Source organism: Xiphophorus maculatus, chromosome 8, assembly GCF_002775205.1.
Source record: "Xiphophorus maculatus strain JP 163 A chromosome 8, X_maculatus-5.0-male, whole genome shotgun sequence".
Classification (NCBI taxonomy): Eukaryota; Metazoa; Chordata; class Actinopteri; order Cyprinodontiformes; family Poeciliidae; genus Xiphophorus; species Xiphophorus maculatus.
In genome coordinates this window covers 606,296-624,743 of record NC_036450.1, presented here as the reverse complement: position 1 = coordinate 624,743, position 18,448 = coordinate 606,296, and the positions used below count along the sequence as shown (strand labels likewise).

General features: G+C 47.4%; 1 protein-coding gene across 1 annotated transcript in view; it reads left to right on the top strand.

Moving 5' to 3' along the window:
* The window catches only part of LOC102233299 (putative ferric-chelate reductase 1), a 33,147-nt gene that overhangs the window by 12,904 nt on the left and 1,795 nt on the right, over nucleotides 1-18,448 (top strand). Inside the window, exons 5-12 of the mRNA XM_023338668.1 lie at nucleotides 7,996-8,093; nucleotides 8,182-8,293; nucleotides 10,982-11,176; nucleotides 11,301-11,402; nucleotides 11,493-11,643; nucleotides 15,083-15,190; nucleotides 16,703-16,815; nucleotides 16,917-17,003. Of these exons, the coding sequence (XP_023194436.1) occupies nucleotides 7,996-8,093; nucleotides 8,182-8,293; nucleotides 10,982-11,176; nucleotides 11,301-11,402; nucleotides 11,493-11,643; nucleotides 15,083-15,190; nucleotides 16,703-16,815; nucleotides 16,917-17,003 (966 nt within the window). The remainder of the gene's footprint in view (nucleotides 1-7,995; nucleotides 8,094-8,181; nucleotides 8,294-10,981; nucleotides 11,177-11,300; nucleotides 11,403-11,492; nucleotides 11,644-15,082; nucleotides 15,191-16,702; nucleotides 16,816-16,916; nucleotides 17,004-18,448) is intronic.

Genomic DNA, 18,448 nt, shown 5'->3' with positions numbered 1-18,448 from the left:
GAAACCCAATGGGGGTGGCTCCAGGAAAAACCAAGAACTTGTTATTGCACGTGGGACGGAGATGAGCTACACCACTGCCCTGTGTGCGAGGAACAGCTGAAGAGTGGAGAGGTAACACTGACAGGCGAAGCTGAAGGGTGGCAAGTGACAAGATTTTACAGCTCGCTGCGATATTACAGAACCTATGGGCAAGTACAGCCGAACTATGGGAGCTCCATACCGATAATATTACCAGGACCTTCCGCCCCTCCGAACACTCCAGAGGAACTGGACCCATGGGTGTGGAAGAGGGAAGAAGGGCCCCATGATGTCCTGTGGGATTCTGTTCAGGCCGCCTGGCCATATGACGCTGCTAGAGCATCCCTGTCGTGTCCACCATTGAATGCCAACCACTCTCCTGTGGTCTTCCGGGTACATCGGCCTCATGCATACCAACCATCAGCTGAGGAGCTAAGTGCACTCCCAGATGACGCCCGAGAGCAAGCCGTTAACGGTGGGTGGACAGGCCCCTGGGAACTAACCACCTGGGCACATCTAATTTTGGAGGTCATCAATGACTGCACGATACCCATAGTGGATCTGCCGGATGTACCAAGAGAAGATGGGGTGCGCAGCTCGGATATGTATTACTACACCACAGAGGTGGAAGGATGGGGCAGCAATGCGGTGAGACCAAAGGAGAAGTCTTGCCTGTACTGGGTGACAGCGGAATCCCAGTTTCGGGATGGAGTTTTGCAACACCCGGGAGGCGTGGCTCACAGGGCGAGTACGCCCTCTGATCCTAGCACCTCCTGTCATGTCCAGCTGTCAGTGCGCATGATCACCGTCCCCTATAAAGGGATCTACTCAGTCGGAGCAGCCATCAAAGTGGTACCAGACGAGCAGACTCACGCCACCGTGTCCAGTACGGAGCCGGAGCCTCCCAAGAAGAAACCCAAAACTCACGCCTGGCAGAAGCTCGCCTCAGCATTTCCATGGAGAAAGACAAACCAAGACTGATGGACGCACCGGAAGGAGGAAAACGAGTCGTCGAGTCTGCAGGTCAGCAAAAAACCAAAAAGCGAAAGGGGAGACAGTGTTTTGTGACTAGATTGTTCAAAGTGGGGGTTGGAGTCTCATCGGGACTATCAGACAGAGGCCCGTTTTTAAAACTCCCTACCACCTCCATTCTACTAGATATGCCAAGAGAAGATTTCACTGTTTCCAATCCGCTCACCGAGGCCTATTTTCTCAAGTTTCTCATATATCTCCGACCCACCAATTTCCAAAACGTAAAAGAGGTGGGGGAAAGTGAAGAATACACGACGCCCCCTGCCATGAAGCCACATTTATTTATCCCTACCGCACCGCCCGCTTGGAAAGGAAGAGGATCCGACAACACGGTTAATGTTGCATCAATCTCACCTATGTGCCCAAGATCTCTGCCCTGGATTTTTAATACAGTGTATCTCAGGGTATGGGGGATCGAACTACGGATTAGGTGGGGTCCCCATTATCTTGAACCACTGCAAGGACTGTATTGTGAAATTTCACTTAATGACATGATGATTTGGACCACTTCACCAAGTATGGCGAAAACCATAGTAAGGAGGGAAATAAATCCTGAATGTTATATATTTAATAACACCAAGCTTCCATTAAAATTGGAAATAGACAGGGTCTACCCCAATCCACCACACCAGAGGATTTTTACTCCGTCAACCTGGGGGTACCGCACTAGACTAACTCTGCATGGACAATCATTGTACACCTACGTCTCAGTACCTGCCCCAATAGGGTACAAACACGAATCCTGGCAAGACCAGGCGCTGAAAAATGGAACCGCCCCAGGCCCATTCCCTAGGCCGGACTACTGGAGGGTGTTCCACTGGAAGTGGGTGTGGAGGGGGTTGGAGCCTGATTTACCCTACCCCTCTCCCATATATACAGCCCTGCAGCAGAGAAGGGCCACCAGACGGGTTGGAAAGAACCCTGCCAACCAGGGCCACTTCAACTCTCTGAGAAAAATCTGCACTACGCCTGATACAGCGGATCCCAGGGAAGCACTAATCTGGCCAGGATGGATGCTATCGGCATGAGGCGCAAGCCTACAGACCCGAATTGCCTGGATATCACATCGGATTCAGACAGCTCTACTGACACTGACGACGACTCGGAGACCTCTAACGAACCCTTGCTACGGAAAACGACTACGATAACCAGAAAAACCCTATGCCTGAAAGGGCTGCTAACGCTTCTTGCCCTGCTGTTTGCTGCTGCTGTTCTTGCTACTATCTTCTACTTCATCGGAGTTGGACCGTGGTATCTTACGCATACAAGAGTCACCTACGGACATTCTAAGTACGCTAACTTCAATTGTTGGAATACAAGCACCACGGCTATTTTTGTACCATGGAACAACGACACATCTGTCCAGAACCGAACCGGGCTGTTAGCCAAAGACAACGGGAAAAAGTACGTGGAGCGCCGAGCCTTCGGATTGAACGACTCCACTCTGGACGACCTTCTGAATCGCACCTGGGAGATCTACAACTATGACTTCCTCGAAACTGGAGTGCTCTGCTGGATACGGGTTCTGCGAAACAAAGAACGACGGACCGTCAGATGCAACTGGATTCACCCGGACCGAGGTATGCCAGAATGGCATTGCAACATGGCTTGTCGATCGCTGCTATTGATGCCAAGTCAAGGGTACTGGGATACCGAAGTAGTATACCCAGCCCCACACAGGTCCTCAGGCTGTCGGGCCTGGCTTCCACGAGGGGAATTTTGGGGAGACATCCACCTGAACTGCAGAAAGGATGACATCATCCCAACAGCACCAACGGGCAACTGGACCTTCCGAAATGCCTCTCGAGGTATCCTTCCAGTCAATGCAACGATTTCACCTACACCAGCCAATTTAACTAACATGACGGCTTTCCTGATCAGACAAGGACCTAGACGGTTTATGTATGAAAATGAGCAAAAGCACTGTTATACACACCACTTTCGTTGGTTAAATCCTTGCCTCTGGAATAAGTTTGTGCAATGTGCAGGACAGAATTATATAGTTACAGCCATAGAGGAATACTGGGCCGATTTGTGGCACTCTACACGCACAGTCCGCACAGAAGTTGAAACCTGGCTGAACAACTCATTCCCATGGACATTCATAGCCAAAGACCAGACGTTCTTTATGGGAGATTTCCCGGAGGGAACGGTTCGCTCTCATACTGGTTTGGAGGAGCTACACATTGCCAATTTGCGTACACAACCCCTTCCAACTCCTGATGACCTTCTGAGCGCTCCTAAAACGGACTTTGCAAAAATTGACAAATGTGTCGCCAAAAGAATTTTTGAGAGCCTTAATGACACCTGTTGGAGGAAAACCCACTCATCGCCACGTTGTGACCTCTGGCAAACGGGGAACGCTCTTCACTCCACCTGGAGGTACAACTGCCCTGATCCTGACAAAGCACCTACTGCTAAGTGGGCTTTGCGGGCCTGGTATGAAGATTACACTCGAAATTGGGAATACGAGTGGTGGGGACTCCAACAAGATGAGTTCGAAGCTTGGGTAACACCATGCCTCACGGAATCAACAAACTACTGGGTTAAGTACCAGTACATCGCCACGGTTTATTCGAAAGACCGCATGATTTGGCCTGGGGTTTTTTGGAGACCTGACAGTTATGTCAACCCGAGACCTTGGCGCATGACCTGTAGAAACACAACGAGACGGGTCCTCGAATGCACAATCAGTTTGGCCAGAAGACCCTGCCAAACCGTTCGAGGTTGGGAAAGCTACTGCGAGGAACATTATGCAGAGGAGTATGACACTCACTCTTCTGAGGTTACTTGGCGGAAAATCAATGGCACGTGGCGGAGGGCCATAGTGAGCGGACGGACATGTACCGACGCAATCCTAGGATATCATCTCCAGAAGCGCAAGAGCATTCTTGGACTACCCGTTCCGTTCATTCCAAATCCCCTTATAGCCATCGCCGAAGGACATGCTTTTCGGAAAAGTCTGTGTGAAGGGAACATCGACTCAGGGTTTGACTGGGTAGGACCCAACCTGTTGTATTCCAATCTCACCTGCTCCACCACTATGGAGCATTGGCAGCAATGTGGAGAAGGCTCTAATAGACATGACTGTTTCTGGTATGAGACTATGGGAGCAACTTTGGTGGCCGTCGCCACCGAGGTTGTGGAAGAAATTGCTCATGTGGTGGAAGAAGGCCTCAACATTGTTGAACAGTGGCTGCTAGACGCTTTGAGCGTGCTATGGCCATATCTTTTAGGTCTCCTGGGCGTCGCCGTAGCCATACTCATCGGCAAAATCGTCTTGGAGGCGTGGCTGAAAGCACTTTGTCGTTGCAAAAAGAGGAACTACCAGCCCCTCCCCCCTAAGGAGGAGCCTACTTCTGCATAAGAGAGAACTGCCGTGTGCCTGCGAGCCATTCAACCTTCATCGCAGCTGCCGATAGGACCTGATCCAGAGCGACCATCATCTCACATCATGGAAAACAACTCTTCGACCAACTCATCAAATCCCAACTCACTTTTTGCACCGATTCAAGTGAGTACCATTGAGCACTTAGGGATTACCCTGGCCTGGGTAGTCTTCTGCCACACCGGTCCTTGGCCCAAGGGACATCCTATGAGGATCTTCGTCGCGCTACAAGGATATGCCAAGCTTATCCTCCGCCCAATCATTCTCCACAGATGGGGGTTGGCTTCGTCCCTCTTCGCCTGTTACCTGATGGGCCGTACTCGCATTAACTGGCGCAGGGGCGTTGTGGTCTGCCTGTGGCTCATCACCGATACCGCAGCCCTGATACTGGAATTGGTCCTGGGGGGCGCACAAGCTACACGAGCCGCCCCATTTAAGATTCTCACAGCCATTCTAGAAGGGCTTTTCGCAGTATCTATCCTCATCTACTTAGCGCGCCAGGCCTTGGCTATCAAGGGTCGAGGACGGCGAATTTGGATGCAAAAGTGGGTAATTCTGGCTCTTTGGGCAACGGTTTGGGGGATCCTGGTGGTCCTCTACTGGCTTCATGAAACCTCGGACCTCGCCATTGTTGTATGGCTGATGACCTACGCGGCAATATTCCATGATTCAGCTCATGTCTATGATCGAGGTGAACCGGCACCAGATCATGACATTTCGGCTCCTGTGATTAATTCACCTTGGCTCGCAAAACAAGCTGGCACACGGGCTTAAAACCAGCCTACTCTCTCAGCTTTCGCTTTAGCATTTTCGTCATTGTAAGTACATGTAGTTAATCAATAACCACTAATCATGAAGTTACCTGGGTTACTGTTTCTCCTCAGGCATCAACCTGCTGTGTGGGATGTGGGATCACCGCAGAATCCTATGGATTCATTTGGGTGGCATCGTCCGCCCGCTGGTGTCACAAATGCGTGAGCAGCCATTTTAATGATGTAACGGCAATTCTCTGCGCTACAGGGCTGGAGGATTTGCCCTACATAGCGGATTCCACATCTAGATCCCTGGAACGGGTGCACAAAATCGTGTGGACCTCTGCATTTGGCCTAGCCGACGACGACTTCCCAGCATATCCATTGTATACGGGGCTACGGCTGCCCGTAATTCATAAGTTGTGGGAACACCAACTTACTCGGCAATGCCTCCCAACTTTACATCTGTTGGATGGCCGAATTGTGGCGGTGGGCGATTATCTTCCGCCTACACGTCCCGTGTCTCCGGATTTGTTTATCGACGTCGGATGCCAAGCCAGCAGTGCGACTAACGAGAGAGGTACCCAAACTGAGAACCTCAGTTCATCTCCCCAAGCATGCCAGAATGAGGATACCCTTTCCCCTTCATCTCCATCACCAAGTGATATGGATTTCCAGAATCTGCTGGCAGAGTTGGACGACTACTGCAACAATCCATCAACGCTGCCCGACTTCGGCATGGACTTGCCTTCGCCTCTGCCGCCTCCGCTGGAACGTTCCACCCTTTCCGTCTCAGGTGACTCTACACTTGACAACGATTTGGGCGCAGAACGTTGGCTTTCTCCGCCATCCAATCTGTCGGAGTATGCGGTTGTGGATTCCTGGACACCTTCATTGTCTCCGGTTACCTGCTATGAGCGGGACATCCTCACTATCACTTGTGATGATGGACTTGATCTCTTTTGACTTTGGACTCTGTGTTTTCTGCGAAGCACCGTCCGATCTCATGGAGGGGGTGTCAAGAAAACTGGCATGGGGTGTGAGATCTTTCCGGGTGCATGCAGAAAAGGTGCATAGAGGCCTGAGAGAAAATAAGTAATCTTGTAGTTTGATTAAAAGCTAATTAAATTGAATATGAAGGAATAGTAAAATGAATACAAGTAATCACATAATAACCTTCTGAAATGTATTATCTGAAATGTGATCTGTAATGATTTCTGTAATGAATTAACTGTGGAAAGATTATGGTTGATGAATTATAATAAGTAAGAGATGTGATTGATTGTTAACTAAGGATCAAACTTGTGATAATGTGAAGTTGTAATCATTTGAAATTAATTCAAACAGGTTTAACAACAGATTTGATGTGTTTAATGAGCTATAATACATAATAGTGGGTTATAGAAAAAGAGAGGAATACAGTACAGTCCTGAAACAGGAAATGTCGCAAGCAGTTCTGAACAGATGGTCAGAGCGCACAGGATGGTTGGAGTGTTGAGTTTGACTGAAGCAACGGAGAAAGGGGAAGTACGGGACTTTCCACTGTGGTCAGCAGAAATAGGTTGGGCAATGTGGGGGCTTTTTCATGATACATAGCAGATGTGAAGCAAGTCACGTAGACCAAATTTCCCCATACACACACATGGGGGAGAGATGCATAAAAAGGGGCTGAAAAGAGGAACCAGCCGTTCCCAGTCCGACGGCGCAGAAGGAGAGACAACTTGCTGAAGCAGATTGAGCCACGGACCGCACTTCAGAACCACGGGAGAGCTCGGACTTCACACCGCCAAGAAAGGACTGGGTTCCATCGCCCCATCCCTGGTTCTTCATTCGATCGTCGGTCTCGTCTCAGCCCAGCAATTACAAACTCTGCAACAAGACTTGGAGGAAGGACAAAGCTCCCTCAGGGATGAGGAACTGGGTTTTGCAAAAGGATTCGGACCCGTTCTGCTTTGTTTCTTTTCTAAAGAGGGTTTTTTCCACACAAGGCAAAGACCTCAACCAAGGATGCTAGAAATTCCTGTTGCCAAAGATCCACCATCGTCTGGGTATGAGTTGAATCTGCTCATTGAAATTCCATCTCAGAACTTGCGACTTTAGTCAGGGAAAAGAGGACAGGGTAGTATGATTGTACATGTAAATTTTATTACACTGTTTTTGAATTATTTACGATTGATTATTGATTTGTATGTCGCATATCCCTGCTTAAGCTTGCTTAATAAATTTATACTATAAAATTCTAAAGAGGTTGGTGGACATTGGAATTAATAGAGTCATTTAATCTTCGTTCAGTTCTTTTAATTAAGGTAAAACTAATGTACATGATTCCAGTAAATAGGAGGCTTCATAATTTCCTTTGGTGAGAATAAATAATGACCCTGGGACTTACATCTAAGTCACTAAACATAATCTAGCCGGTTCCAAGTGCAAGTTATGATTTAGAAAGTGGGCTACCGTTAACAGAAGTGGTTATTGGAATTATGCAGCTGTGAGGGCTACTCAGCTGATTGTTTCTTAACTGTAAAGGGTCATAACTTCTGGATTGGAGGTAGTTAGAGCTAGACGAATCACTTTCGCCACCAGTTTAAATAGATTATCTCTTATAGAGTACTTTTAGGGTAATACCCAGGTCTCAGAGATTTTCCGGACCTGTTAGACAGAGAACTGGTCAGTAGGCAGCCCTGGGTAGTAGTGAGGAGTGGGCGGGGCTGACTATTGCAGGATAACCTTCACCTGATGTCCAGAAATCTCTAATGCATGTGTGTGTGTGTGTGTGTGTGTGCGTGTGTGTGTGTGTGTCCTCAGAACTCTGCCGTCTCCCACTCCTCTGCCTCTCCAAAGACCAACATCCAGGTGACGTGGCAGCCGGACCCAGACAGAACCGTTGGAGTGGTCCAGTTCCAGTGAGGATCAGCAGGGTCCTTAAAGGTTCTGCTGCGGTTCTGTAGCTCAGTCTGGACTTCAGCTGCTTCTTTCTTCTCGTTCCTGCAGAGCCTCCTTTGTTCAAAGCTACAGAACTTTCTGGGTCGGAGTGAAAAGTCCGGTTCTGAGTCTGAATGGGAGCCAGGCCGCGGATACTGCCACCCTGTCTCCCGGGTCTACTGTGAGTAACCGCCGTTCAACTGGAGTCCGGATTTAGTTCTGATTCCAACCACAGAACCTTCCCAGTCTCACGGGTGGAACCGGGCCGTTTGGGTCTGAGAGGCACCAGAACACTTAATTAGTTTGACCCGTAAAACTAAAACCAGAACTTTCAGATCAGCTGCAGCTCAAGAAACATCTGAACCTCAGCAGGATCAGAACCAGTTCTAGTCTTTGGGTCAGAACCAGTTCTAGCCTTTGGGTCTGTATAAAAGCATCTGACACTTTCTGTATTTTCTTTTGTAATATTGGTTTAGAGATTATTCCAGGAAGTGATGTCAGCCTCAGCTTGGTGCTGCGTTGCCGCTCCTGAGGCAACCTGATATACTTCCAGGTCGGTTAGTTGCAGAGTGGGACGGCGTTCCTGGTGTAGTCTTAAGAGGTGACGCTCCCAGTGTTGAGCTGATGACAGAAAGTCAGTTACTACATTCAGCGTTGTGTTTATTCTAGATTCAGTTTATGTGTGTAAACGGTTCTGTACCGTTGTGGGAACCCAGTGGAACCTGCTCCGCCCTCGTAGGTTTACCCTAAATCCCGTTATTTGTAACTGAATCTCGGCTGCATCTGTTATTGCTTTCCATCGCATTATCACTGCAGACTGTTGTGATGAAGGCATGTGCCACCAGCTGCTGCCATTTTGTAGGGATTTAATCCGGCCACATGGTGGCGCCAAAGTACCTCTTATGTTAGTTTTTCTGCCTCTGCTCATGGTGTCTCACTGAGGTTAAAACAAATCATGTAATCTTTATGTAAATTGAGTTATTTGTTTATGTTGTGGACTTGAATATGCACATATGGATGACTGAGTTTTTCTTTTTAGATATCTTTGAGTTTGTATTAGTTTATCTCTTCTTCTTTTCCTTTTGGCTTTTTCCCTGTAGGGTTGCCACAGCGAGTCATCCGTCTCCATGTAACCCTATCTTCTGCATCTTCTCCTCTCACACCAGCTACCTTCATGTCTCTTTCACTCCATCCATAAATCTCTGGTTTTCCTCCAGGTCTATTTCCTGGCAGGTCCATCCTCAGCTTCCTCCTACTGATGTATTCACCGTCTCTCCTCTGTCCAGATAAAGTCTGGCTTCCCAGACTTTATCTCCTAAACATCTGAGCTGTTGCTCTGATGTTTTCATTTCTGATTTTATCCATCCTTGTCATTCCCAAACAGAACCTCAACATCTTCATCTCTGCTACCTCCATCTCTGCCTCTTCATCACTGCCACTGTCTCTAAACCAAGCAGCATTGCTGTCTCACCATTGTCTTGTTCATCTTTTCTTTCATTCTCACTGATACTCTTTCACACCTGACACTTTGCTCCACCTGGTTCACCCTCCTTGGACATGTTTCTTCACTTCTTTTCCACTCACTGTTGTTCTGGACTGTTGACCCTAAGCACTTAAAATCTTTCACTTTCTTTATTTCTGTTTCCAGTAACCTCATGTCTCCACTCGGGTCTCTCTGGTTATGTATTCTGTCTTGCTACAGCTATTCTTCATTCCTTTACAGGGCAACCCTCCATCTCTCCAGATGTTCCTCCACCTGTTCTTTGCTCTCACCACAGATCACAGTGTCATCTGCAAACATCACAGTCCATGGAGATTCCTGTCTAAGCTCATCATCCTGTCCATCCCCACAGCAAACAGGAAAGGCTCAGAGCCGATCCTTAGTGAAGTCCCACTTCCACCTTGACCTCCTCTGCACACCTCACCACAGTCTTACAGTGCTCACACATGTCCTTCACCAATCTAAAATATTTCTCTGTTACTCCAGACTTCCTGATGCAGAACTACAGTTCCTCTTTAGGATTCCTGTCAAATGCTTTCTCTAGATCTACAAAAACACAGGGCATCTCCCTCTGATATTCTCTGGACATTTTTTTATCAACTTCCGCAATGCAATGATTGCCTCTTTAGAACATTTACTTGGGATGAAACTCGACTGCTGCTCACAGCAGTCTGGCTTCAACAACTTGTTCCCTTAACTTCATTGAATGAGTCATCAACTTTATACATCTGTAGTTGCCACAATTTTGGACATCTCCCTTGTTCTTGAAAATTGTCACCATCACACATCTCCTCCATTCCTCAGGCATCCTCTCACTGTCTAGAATCTCATTGAACAGCCTTGTCAAAAACTACTGCTGGCTCTCCTAGAAACTTCCACACCTCCACAGGTTTGTCATCTGGACCAACTGCCTTTCCACTCTTCATCCTTTTCAATGCCTTCCTTACTTCATCCTTTACTAATCTTTGCTACTTCTTGATCCACAGTTTAACCTCTATTGCTTATTGCTGTAATATATTAGGCTAATGGCAAGTTACTTGTTATTACAGGCTGCTGGCAAAACTGAGTGTCAAGACGAAATAAACCGGGTCGCATCTACAGTTAAAGTCTCATGTTCTCCTTCCTGTATTCTGACTGATACGCCATCTTGTTTGCTGCAAATAACTAAGAACCTAACCTAACGGGGTCAGAACCAGTTCCTTCCTATGAGTCAGAACCAGTTCCTTCCTATGGGTCAGAACCAGTTCCTTCCTCTGGATCAGAACCAGTTCCTTCCTATGAGTCAGAACCAGTTCCTTCCTCTGGGTCAGAACCAGTTCCCTCCACTGCCCAGGAATCTCTGATGATTGGTCCTCTGTTTCCCTGCAGCCCATCTCCAATGTCGGTTGCGGTTCCACCAAGCTGTGCTTCAACCAGCCCCTAAACTGTAATCCCTCCATCAGCTCCAACTGCTTCTTCATGTCAGCCAAGCTTCTGACTCCACCCGAATCCGGGGTCCGCTACGAGCTGTCCGGACCTGGTGAAGGATACATAGCTTTTGGGTGGTCAGATGATCAGAAGATGGTGAGGAGAAGCAAACCAGATGTTGGTTATGAAGTCCAAATGTTTCCTGGACCTTTTCAGTGCTGTGGTGTCTGAGAAGGTCCAAACAGAAGGTTCCGTTTCTGCTCTTGTCTCCCATCCTCAGGGTGAAGATGACATCTACATCTGTGGCCTGAGCAGTGCTGGAGGTGTTGATGTGCAGCGGGCCTTCTCTGTTGGACGGAAAGCTCCAACGGTTCAATCTAAGGTACTTCATCCCCACCAGGACGTCCTGGTTGAGGAGCGTTTAGAGGTTGGTTCCTGACCTCAGGTGATGACCAGTGAATGTCTCTGGCAGGGAAACGTCTCAGATATACAGACCTCCAACCAGAACGGGGTCCTGACCTGCACATTCACCTCCAAGAATGCCATCTTCACTTCCAGCAGCTCCAGCTTCAGTTCCAACAAACTCTTCTACCTGCTGCTGGCCTATGGACCCAGCACCAATGGTAGGAAGACCCTGACTCTGCAGGTCCTCGTCAGAATCACATATACTGAACAAAAATAGAAACGCCCCATGTCAAATACTGTTGCCATTTGGAGCTAACAACTGTAAATTATCATTTTATGTCAGCACTCAGTGAGTTGTTTTTTTACCCAGTGCAGGGGTGGGGCATGTCCTGTGGGTGATCAGACTAAATGAGCAACAGCTGGACAATCCTTGGACTAGGGACAATAAAAGGCCACCCCAAAATGTTACGTTTTGTCACAAGTCATAAAGCCTCAGATGTCTCAAGTTATGTGGGAGCGTGCCATTGGCATGTTGGATGCAGGGACACCCACTAGAGCAGCAGCTGCATGGTTCAATGTCCATAATTGAACCATTGGCTGTTTAAGAGTTGGTTTCCAACAGGCTGGCTCTACTGCAAATCAACCTCATCCTCGTGTGACCGCTCAGCACAAGATGGCCACATCTGGCTCGTCCATCTGTGGGATTGACTCAGACCAGCAACACACACAGCTGACGAGACTATGGACCTTACCACAGGGGCCGCTTTTCATTGGCTGATGCCCATTCTACGTGGTCACGTGCGTGGCCGTCTCACAAACACACTTAGCTTCCCGTTAGCTAAGTACAGCATGATGGCAGAACTGATGCAACTTGTACACCTTGAAGCCTGTCTGCTACACAGTCTGACGTTAGCTAAACAGATCAATATGCAATGTGTCTGTATCTGACATACACTAAAGATTTTATTTTAGCAGAAAAAGTTTTGGACTAAACTGTTACTCCTGTTAGCCACGTTAGCACCAAGTACAGCTAGTCAGTCAACCATCGCTGTGTTCAGGGAAGCTCTGATTAATAATCGATAAATAAATATCAAGCTTGGAAACTTGATATCGTAACAAACTGAATGTTATGTTTCTAACGTATCTTTGCTCGTCTTGCGGGGCGCAGGCGGTTGCCACGGTAACAGGTGTGCTTAAACTACAGAGAGAGAGAGAGTAAAAAGGTAGGAGTGGTTTTGAGTTGATCACCTGTTCAGGTTATTTTACCTTTGTTTCCCTTTGCTGTGGCTCATTACAGCCGCTGTAGTTTCTAAACGTTGGACTAATTACCTCGTTCGTTTGTGAGTTTACGTCATTCACAACAAACATCAAATAGAACAAATATATTTCATAAAATGTTAACAAACAAATGGCTTCTACCGCGGTAATTATGTGAAATTAAATGAATTATATCCCAACTTCAGAAGATTTGCCTTTACCTTTACAGAGCTCTTTGGTTCCTCCTATCAGACTGTAGCTTCTCATATTGAGGTCAAAGTTCAGATCTACCATAACTGACTGACACCTGCTGGCCTCAGGTTTGCAACCAGCTTGTGACTGAGAAACCAGTAACCTCCTCCCAGTTGATGACATGAACTTGTTAGTTCCTCTGTCCATGTAGTTGTCGTGTTCTGTGTTTTCTGTGTTAATTTCGAGTTTTCTGTGTCCTTGAGTCCCTTCCTTGTGCTGTCCTCCCCTTGATTGTTCCCAGGTGTGTCTCGTTCTGTGATTACCTGCTGTGTATTTAATTCCACCTGTGTTCCTCGTCGGGTCTTGTCTTGTCAATGCATCTAATGTGCGTTCTGCCTGTTGTTGGGACTGTGTTTTCATCATTAAATTTCATTATTCATCTTACCTGGGTCCTCTGCGTCTGCCTCACCACCCCTCACCGCACCGACTCATGACAGTAGTAGCTGATATATTGTGAAAATCTGCTAGAAATGACGCACTAATCAGTCATGTTACCTAGAAACAACCAGGCTTTGTTTGTGAGACTTGCGGTCACGTGGGTCGGTTGTGGGCGGAGCTTGGTAAGGTCCATCGGTCTGCACAACAGACACATCACACCTCAGACAGTCCGTAACCACCTACGAGAAAAAACTCAACTTCACATTTGTTATGATATCTATAAAGAAAGACATAGTGAGTAACTATCACTCAACACTAAAACATGAAAGGGAAGCTTTCTTGGCAGATGTCATAAAATCATGAACAAAAGTCCAGCTTTATCTGCAACAGTCCACAGAATCACAAACCCTCCAGTGACTGAACCTCCTGAACTTCAATCTGACGCCTGCAACAAGTTTTCCAGATTCTTTTCAGAGAAAATTCAGAAAATCTGAGGATTAATGTGCAGATCCTCTCTAAAGCCAGAACCAAAGCTGAACCCAAACACAACTAATGCAGGAAAAATGACCCAATTTCAGCCACTAAATTATAAAACCCTGGAAGAAATAATAAGTCAGTGAAGCTCCAGTTGCTGCTGTCTGGATGTTCTAGATCTATAACTCTAGAACATTTCTTTAACAAAGTCCTGCCTGTCGCTGCTGATCTGATCCAAATAGTAACTCTTGGCTCTCATCAGGCTTTGAAACCAGCAGTTATCAAACCTCTGATAAAATCACTACTGCAGAACTACAGGTCGACCTCTGACCTCCTGTTCATCAACAAAGTTACTGGAAAAGCTTCAACGGTTAAACTGCTTCCTAGTTGAGCCTCCTCCACCGAACCGAGAAGTTTTTTGGCACCGCTGGATTGCGTAATGCGAAGACGGGCTGGGCCTCAGGCCCGCCTGTAGAGCTCCGCCATGATGTCCTTATTGTCGGCACGTTGGGCCAGGACGTCTGGGCCGTAGTCCTCCACAATACGAACAGACGCACCTCCGTAGTCGAGCTTCCCTCTCCTCCTGGCTTCCGGAGCGATGAGGTCTTTGGTCAGGTATCGATGAAGGATCACCGGGTCCTGCGGGCCGTTTAGCTACCAGAGAGCAGTTCGCTCTATCGAGCTCTGGTGGAGACGGAGCTCCTCTTTCCCAAATAACTCGCAGAGAAGGTTGGAGAAAAAGTGAGTATGGCGCAGACTTTCAGAGTCTTCGGGCAGACCGAGGATGAGGATGTTCTGCCGTCCCCTGTGGCTCTCCAGGTCACTTTGTCTTTTAGCTTGGCGTTGTCTTCACGGAGAGCCGCACAGGAGTCTTCGAGGCCAGCTGCTCGCTGGCCCAGATCCTCTAAGGAGGAGACTGGCTCTGCCTGTTCCTCCAGGGTTTGCTGCACCTGGTCCAGCTTGGAGCTCAGCTTGTTGGCAGAAGATCTGGACTCAGATTTCAGATGCTCACCATGATAGCCTCTAGCGTTAAGCTAGCGTCCTCCTTCTTATAATCTAAAACACCAGCCAAGATGTTTCTGTATTGATGGGTGGCGTAGAATTAGCTTTCTGTGGGTGAATTTAGGTATAAGGCTGGATTTTTCCGGAGCAGTCCGTCGCTACGTCTACCCTGTCCGCATGGCAAACCGGAAGTCCATAAAACTTATATTTGGCACGGGGCTTTCTATTTTTGTTCAGTGTGTTAACAACTCCTCAGGGGACTGTCCTCACTGGAGGCTCTTCTGTGTCCAACAGGGACCATCATGGAGCACCAGAAAGCTTATAGCAGCAGCCAACAGGTGGCGCTGACATCTACTGATGTGATCCAAAGTGATGGAAAGGAGCAGATGATCAGAGCCCACGGTGAGTCCTCCTCAGGTCCTTCTGTCCGTCCTCCTCGGGTCCTTCTGTCCGTCCTCCTCAGGTCCTTCTGTCCGTCCTCCTCGGGTCCTCCGGTCCGTCCTCCTCGGGTCCTTCTGTCCGTCCTCCTCGGGTCCTTCTGTCCGTCCTCCTCGGGTCCTCCGGTCCGTCCTCCTCGGGTCCTTCTGTCCGTCCTCCTCGGGTCCTTCTGTCCGTCCTCCTCGGGTCCTTCTGTCCGTCCTCCTCGGGTCCTTCTGTCCGTCCTCCTCGGGTCCTCCGGTCCGTCCTCCTCGGGTCCTCCGGTCCGTCCTCCTCGGGTCCTTCTGTCCATCCTCCTCGGGTCCTTCTGTCCATCCTCCTCGGGTCCTTCTGTCCGTCCTCCTCGGGTCCTTCTGTCCATCCTCCTCGGGTCCTCCGGTCCGTCCTCCGGTCCGTCCTCCTCGGGTCCTTCTGTCCGTCCTCCTCGGGTCCTTCTGTCCGTCCTCCTCGGGTCCTCCGGTCCGTCTCACGGTCTCTTGAGTCAGGACCCATCCTCGTTATCCATCAGTTTGACCCTCTGAGCTCATGAAGGCGTCATTGTGTTTCTCAGGTAACTAAGAACATCAATTAGAAGTGACTCATTGATAGCGTAATAATTATTCTTAACCAAACTTGACAACATTTACCAATAGCATGCTAAGTGTTTTACTCGATGCACAAATTGTTGATATTGTGATTCTATGAATGTGTTTTATTGTTTTAAAGTCAAAGGAAAATTTCCACCTTGGTAGACTAAATAGTTTCATCTCATTTTTTCCTAAAAAACAAAAAGAACTACAAACTAAATGTGTTAGCTACCGAACGAAAGTTTGTTTTTTCTGTTCATATAATTACCAAGTGGAGGCGCTATACATGATGAATTGTGATTTGTACCTTAGGAGCAGATATGAAAACGCTTGTAGAGTATTGGTTTAGAGGAGACAACAGATTTTAGCCATTAGCCATCGGACAGCCAACCGGGAGCCGTTAGCTGTTAGCCATTAGCCATCGGACAGCCAACCGGGAGCCGTTAGCTGTTAGCCATTAGCCATCGGACAGCCAACCGGGAGCCATTAGCTGTTAGCCATTAGCCATCGGACAGCCAACCGGGAGCCGTTAGCTGTTAGCCATTAGCCATCGGACAGCCAACCGGGAGCCGTTAGCTGTTAGCCATTAGCCATCGGACAGCCAACCGGGAGCCGTTAGCTGTTAGCCATTAGCCATCGGACAGCCAACCGGGAGCCGTTAGCTGTTAGCCATTAGCCATCGGACAGCCAACCGGGAGCCGTTAGCTGTTAGCCATTAGCCATCGGACAGCCAACCGGGAGCCGTTAGCTGTTAGCCATTAGCCGTCGGACGGCTAACCGGGAGCCATTAGCTGTTAGCAGTTAGCCATCAGACGGCCAACCGGGAGCCGTTAGCTGTTAGCCATGAGCCGTCGGACGGCCAACCGGGAGCCGTTAGCTGCTGGCAGCTAACCAGTCCTCTGGCCTCCAGGTTGCCTGATGCTGCTCGCCTGGATGACTTTGGGTCCGCTGGGGATGGTGGTGGCTCGGTACCTGAGAAGATCCAGCCAGGTCCAGATGTGTGGCAAAGATCTGTGGTTTGTGGTGAGTTTCCGTGAGCCTTCGCGGGTTCTGACCCGCATGGTGCAGGGTCCTGAAGTACCTGGCACCATGCCGTCTCCATGACAACATGGATGTTCCCGCAGATCCATGTCTCCGTGATGAGCTTCACCGTGGTAATCACCATCATCGCCTTCATCCTCGCCTTCGCATACCTTGGCGGCTGGGAATACGTAAGTGTAGCTTTACTGCCTGCTGGTTCTGATCCGTTAGACCAGAACCGGTGTTCTGACTATCTGTGCTACCTCGTCAGATTCTCCTACTGTAGCACGGATAGATGGCTAAGTCTATCTGTCGGTGCTACCCGTCCAAAGCTGCTACCGTCATGTTTACAGTCAGAAAACTATAGCAGGTTGTTAATGTTAAATATATTGGATAACAATATTTGAGTGACTGAAGTGGAAGCTTAGCAGTTATGGTTAGCTTAGCATCGGAACAATTTCTATCCATGACGAAACCACAAGAAGATCACTTCCTTCATCTGAACATCTACCTGTTTAAAATGAAAAGCTGTAGATGTTTGCACTAATCCTTTACTAGAATATCCTACCTGTTAAAATATTTTAAATGCAGAGGTTAGTAAGAATAAAACCGTATCAGACAGAGGAAACAGGTTTTATTGAAATTAAAGACTAATACAGATCAGTGTGACTCTTTTTTGTGCATTAATCTGCTGTATGACAGACTTTATTAAATATCAGCCACAATGTGTCACTGAACTGATAGGATATGATTAATAAACACTAATATTACACAGCTATTACAATCAATCCCACATCTATTTAGCAAAGTTTAATAAAAAGAGTGTAATTAAACTAAAATATTTTAAAATATAGGAACAAAATAGCCACAAAACAACATATTTTGTCCTGATTATTCGCCAATCAATGACTTAACAGGAACGAATTTGCAGACGGCAAACTAAAACCATTTATAAATAAATTTACAAGCTGCTGCCATGGAAACTAAAAACATGAAGTAAAACAGCAGCTTAATGAAACAGGAATAAAATAAATGAAATAAAACCTAAATATTTAAAGATGACGGCTATGGGACTCCGGTCACTGACTGATTTAAGATCCAGAAATAGTTCAACAGTTTTCTAGTCTGCAGTTTGAGAGTCACACCAAAAAAACTAACTTATCTACAGCAGCTTTATGATTGTCTGTTTAAAGACTGAGAAAAACTATCATCTGAAAATGTTATTATATACTGATTTGAGAGCTAACACATTAATTTGTGTACAAAATAAAAAGGTCAAGCGAGCTGACGCAGCCTTGGGGCCTGTGCTACTTAACTTGGAATCAGAGAGCTGAATTATATTTAATTTCCCGAGATATTTTTGATAAAAACCAGTAATCAGTAAAATCTGTAATATTGATTGTATTTACGAGATGTTGACAATTCCAGAGCGCCATGATGATTCACAGCAGGATGTCCGAAGTTACCAAGAACTTCCTGGACCAGCAGCCGCTGCCACTTCCTGATTCTGTTGAAACCAATGACAATTTTTGTTTAAACATGCTGTCATAATTCTCTGAAATTTCCTGTTAATCTTTTGCGTTCCCTCGCAGTGACATAGCGATCTGTTCATCATCACTGAATACTGATCCTTTCT